The 4509-nt window shown below is 49.8% G+C and overlaps 1 protein-coding gene across 1 annotated transcript; it reads left to right on the forward strand.

The window, feature by feature from the left end:
* Nucleotides 1-1742: 1742 nt before the first annotated feature.
* HOXA11 (homeobox A11) lies at nucleotides 1743-4445 on the forward strand. The gene is made up of 2 exons (XM_010187511.1): nucleotides 1743-2433; nucleotides 3898-4445. The coding sequence occupies exons 1-2, from the start codon at nucleotides 1776-1778 to the stop codon at nucleotides 4128-4130; spliced, it is 891 nt and encodes a 296-aa protein (XP_010185813.1). The 5' UTR covers nucleotides 1743-1775; the 3' UTR covers nucleotides 4131-4445.
* The last annotated feature ends 64 nt before the right edge of the window (nucleotides 4446-4509 follow it).

Consider the following 4509-nt stretch of genomic DNA (forward strand, 5'->3'; position numbering starts at 1 on the left):
AAAATACATAATGAGAATATTTTCTCTGTGCAGAACATGATTAGATTTGTTATTGAGTCAGTTACGATAAGCTAAGCAATAAATAAACAAATCGATGTTGACATTTAAATACCAAAGATCTCCAGAATTTACTAGAGAACTTTCTCCGGATATATAAATACTCTACAGCACTGCAGAGGAAGGGGGGGGAAATCCAAATAGTCTTTGCCTAACATTTTCGTTTCCCTTCCATTAGTCTCCGAAGTCCACGGGGGCATGAATCTTGAACTACGTCTAATTCCCTAAGAGCATCGACTTCACAACAGCCTTTTGCCGTTCTGTTTTTCTATTTTGATGAAATCCAGCCGGAACCCAAATATTTCTTTTCTGAAATCGAGCATCAGAATAGCAAAAAAATATTTTTTCCGAGAGCCTAGGGATGTCCGTGTCTCAAAAGGTGCTGTATTCTTTGGCGCATTTCTCTGTTTTCTTTGGCCCTCCTTATTCGGTGCGGTGTGCATTTTTATTGGCAGAGAAGTACTTTTTAGTCTCTGCCCTGTACAATCCTCTTTCTATATCATCCTTTTCATGCAACAATAGTAAAATTTTAACCACGTTTTTAAAATAGGTCTCCCCAGGTCTCAGCCTTCAGCGACGGTACGAAGCAAAAAGGAAAGTATCTCGGTACGGCAAGTTTGTTCCTAGGAGCTAACAGTACGTCAAATAATTTTAACTAGGCTTCTGGTAATTAAACCTGGAGTATTTGTCAAGCCAGGGTAGCCCACCATACCCTGGTTTTCCAAGTATTTAGCGGCAGCGTTGAGGCGGAGAAATCAGCAAACACTCCGTGGTCTGCGATTTAAAGGGTTTTCTGGCGTTGCGAGGGAGGGTTTGGAGCGGGATGAGGAGACAGAACCTGCGTCCAGGGAACCCGACATTGTTAACTGCCTCCAGTAAAGCCTGGCTGAAACCGCGCAGGGTATTTGAGGTTAATATGTAAGTAAGGAAAGGAAGACACTAAGCGCTTCGGAAGTGAACATGAATGCAAGCATGTAATCTATTCACCATGAAAATCGGTACAGACTTGACCCTGGCACATTCTTCCTAGTACCGTTTCCAGAAAAACCCTGCGGGGAGAGGATTTGGGTTTGGTTTTTTTTTGGGGGGGGGGCAAACCGAACCAAAATACACTACAAAAAAAAAAAAAAAAAAAAAAAAAGGCGGGGTGAGGGCGGAGGAGAATAGGGAAAGCCGGCCGATTACTTCAGAAGCGTTTCCTGCTCGGAAGCAGCTTCCCAGGAGAAACTGTGCCTGCATCTCTTCTGTGCCCTCTGCCTCGCAGCCTGCCAGCAGCCGCCGAGCGCCCCAAGCCAGCACACGGACAAACAGAAAGGTCTCACCTAACCCCGGGTGGACCGCTACGCCTCTATGCTCCAGAGCCGGCGCGGGCCGGGAGCCGGGCGACTCCGTCTGGGGCAGCGGCGAGGCGGCTTTGTGTATCCCCCCCTCCCAAATCTCGCCCCCCTCCGGCCGACCCGCGCTAGGCTCGCCCTTAGGCGCTGGGGCGAGCTGTTGCTTCCCCCCGCGGTGGCCACAAAGGGAGCGGGGCCCGGACCCGCCGCTCGTCAATGTCAACGTCGGGCCACGTGACCGCACCTCCCTGCCGCCGCCGGGGAGAGCTTTCCACGTCAGCTTACGTCTCCCCATCTCTTACTTCACGGATCTGCTTCAAAGAGGCAGCTGCGCTAGAGAATCATGTTAAGCTCAGCTAATGCGGAGAAGCCGAGGTAGCCCTAATGATGGATTTTGATGAGCGTGTTCCTTGTTCCTCTAACATGTATTTGCCAAGTTGTACTTACTACGTCTCGGGTCCTGATTTTTCCAGCCTCCCTTCTTTTTTGCCCCAGACCCCGTCTTCTCGCCCTATGACATACTCCTACTCCTCCAACCTACCCCAGGTCCAACCTGTGAGAGAAGTTACCTTCAGGGAATATGCCATTGATCCCTCCAGTAAATGGCACCCCAGGAACAATCTGCCCCACTGCTACTCCGCAGAGGAGATCATGCACAGAGACTGCTTGCCTGCCACCAACACTGCTAGCATGGGCGAGATGTTCGGGAAAAACACAGCTAACGTCTACCACCCCAGCACCAACGTCTCCTCCAATTTCTATAGCACGGTGGGCAGGAACGGGGTCCTACCCCAGGCTTTCGACCAGTTTTTCGAGACGGCTTATGGCACGGCGGAAAACCTGGCCTCGACGGACTACCCGGTAGACAAGAGTGGCGAGAAGGCGACCGCGGCCGCCGGGGCGGCAGCGGCAACTTCAAGTTCGGAGGGCGGCTGCAGCCGGGCGGCGGCGGCGGTGGAGAAGGAGAGACGAAGGCGACCGGAGAGCAGCAGCAGCCCCGAGTCATCTTCCGGCAACAATGAGGAGAAATCCGGCAGCTCCAGTACGTATAAAGGCAGCGCCCGAGCGCTTTTCGGAAAGGCAGCTTGAAATCTAGCGCACCGCCGCTGTTAAATTTTTATATGCTGTTTTATAAGCATATAAGGTTTATGAAGGGCCTTTAGATTTCCCCCAGCAAAACTTTGTTATAAAAGGCGAGATCACGTGTTTAGTGCTGAAATTGGCCGTGAAATACCCACCGGGCAATGGATGCCTTAATTTTTTTTTCTTTCTCCTTCTTTTTTTTTTTAAATAATAATAAAAGAGAGCTCTGTGGTCAACTCTTGAAAATATAATAACGTATGTTCGGTGCCTGTAAATTCGGCAAAGAAGGAGATCCTGACTCCTTTGATATCAATGTAATCCAGTGATTTTATAAAAGCCATGTGTTGAACCAGAAGTCTAGTTAGGAGCTGAATTCAAAGCCTTCGCCGTTTTAACGATTGCACTAGAATAGTGTTTAACAGATAAAGTAGCCGCCTGAACTGCACCAATATATTAAAAGAAACAAATTAACCTAAAGCTGGCCTTTTTGTCTAAAGGAAGCCATTTTACTAAGGCATTGTGGCAATTACGTGTTGCCTTCTGTCCAACAGTTTGTTACTTACAATTGTTATTCAATCTGTCAAAGCGTGATTTTTTTATGTGGTCTTTTTAAAAGGCAAACCTAGTATACAGCTCGGGGAAAAAATACCTCGACAATTAACTGTACCAGAAAAGGAAGTTTTTAAAGGGATAGCAGCTACATTTAATGTAAAGAGCTCCTGAACCTTGAAACCTTTTATATTCTGCTTAATGAACTTTAAAACCGTAATGGCTAATCGAGAGGAGAATACCTCGATGCGGTGGAGAGTGTGCTTTAAAAACAGGCGGCTCGGGGAGAATGAGGCTCTTGAACCTTGGACTCAGGGGCTTTTCCTCTGCTGGGGACGTGGAGCCGGGATGAGCCTGGGGACTGAGGTCGAGATCCGGGCGGGTGCAGGCTCGGGAGGGCTGGGCTCGGGGTTCCCCTGCCCGATGAGGTCCCGCCTGGTGCAGGCGGCCAGGTGATGGCTGCTCCCGGGGCGGCTCCGTATGCGCGGCGTCCAGGCGGAGCAGAGCAGCCTACAAAGGCTTTCCTCCAGCTCGTGAAATCCGCAGGAACTCCCCGCCACCACCCCTCCCTCCGGTCGCCCTCCCCGCGGCCTCCGGCAAGGCCGGATCCCGGCGGCTCGGCGGGGGTTTCGCCCTGCCAGCGGCCGCGCCGGCTCCCAGTGGAACCCGGCTCCGGGCTGCTCACACCCAGGGCGGAGAGCTGGTCCCCAACCTCGGATCTGCTAATCCCAGCCCCGGAGCGGACAAAACGATCCTTTTCCATGTTAATGTGTTTTGTCTGAGTCGTCGTGTCGTCCCCCCCTCACCCCTTCTCAGCCACCGTCGCCAGCCACCGCCGGGTCTCAAAACGCTTCTGCCTTTTTTCACTCCACAGGTGGACAACGTACCCGTAAGAAGAGGTGCCCATACACCAAATATCAAATTAGAGAGTTAGAAAGAGAATTCTTCTTCAGTGTCTACATAAACAAAGATAAACGCCTCCAGCTCTCCCGAATGCTCAATCTGACCGACCGCCAAGTGAAAATATGGTTTCAGAACAGAAGAATGAAAGAAAAAAAAATTAACAGGGACCGATTACAGTATTACTCAGCTAATCCACTACTTTAAAACTCATAGCGTTTTTCAAGACGAGATTAAATTCAGATTTCGTCCTTGACAAGGTCAAGCCACGGGGTTATGTGGAGGAAGGAGGTGTGTATCTGGCGGGACTACAAGAATCCAAGGTTTTACATACATGTAAATCTACTCTGGAACTTCAATGATGATTATATATATATATATATATACACACACACACATACATATATTTACATATCAACTGGAATCGATCTGATTTTGACACACATGGCATCAATTTCTAAACGTACACGTCACCTTTGAGTGCAAAATCCATACCTCTTACCTTTGCGGGCACTGCGGCTCACCCTGCCACCGCTTTCGGCAGGCACAGGCGGGAAGGGTACCTCTCCATCCTCGGACTCGCCCA

This window comes from Mesitornis unicolor, unplaced genomic scaffold (genome assembly GCF_000695765.1).
Source record: "Mesitornis unicolor isolate BGI_N332 unplaced genomic scaffold, ASM69576v1 scaffold36246, whole genome shotgun sequence".
NCBI lineage: Eukaryota > Metazoa > Chordata > Aves > Mesitornithiformes > Mesitornithidae > Mesitornis > Mesitornis unicolor.

Excerpts from the sequence above, each read along its gene's own strand:
- HOXA11 (XM_010187511.1), top strand. The coding sequence starts at position 1,776 with ATGATGGATTTTGATGAGCGTGTTCCTTGTTCCTCTAACATGTATTTG. Across the intron at positions 2,434-3,897 it reads GGAGAAATCCGGCAGCTCCA|GTGGACAACGTACCCGTAAG; the intron begins GTACGTATAAAG and ends TTCACTCCACAG.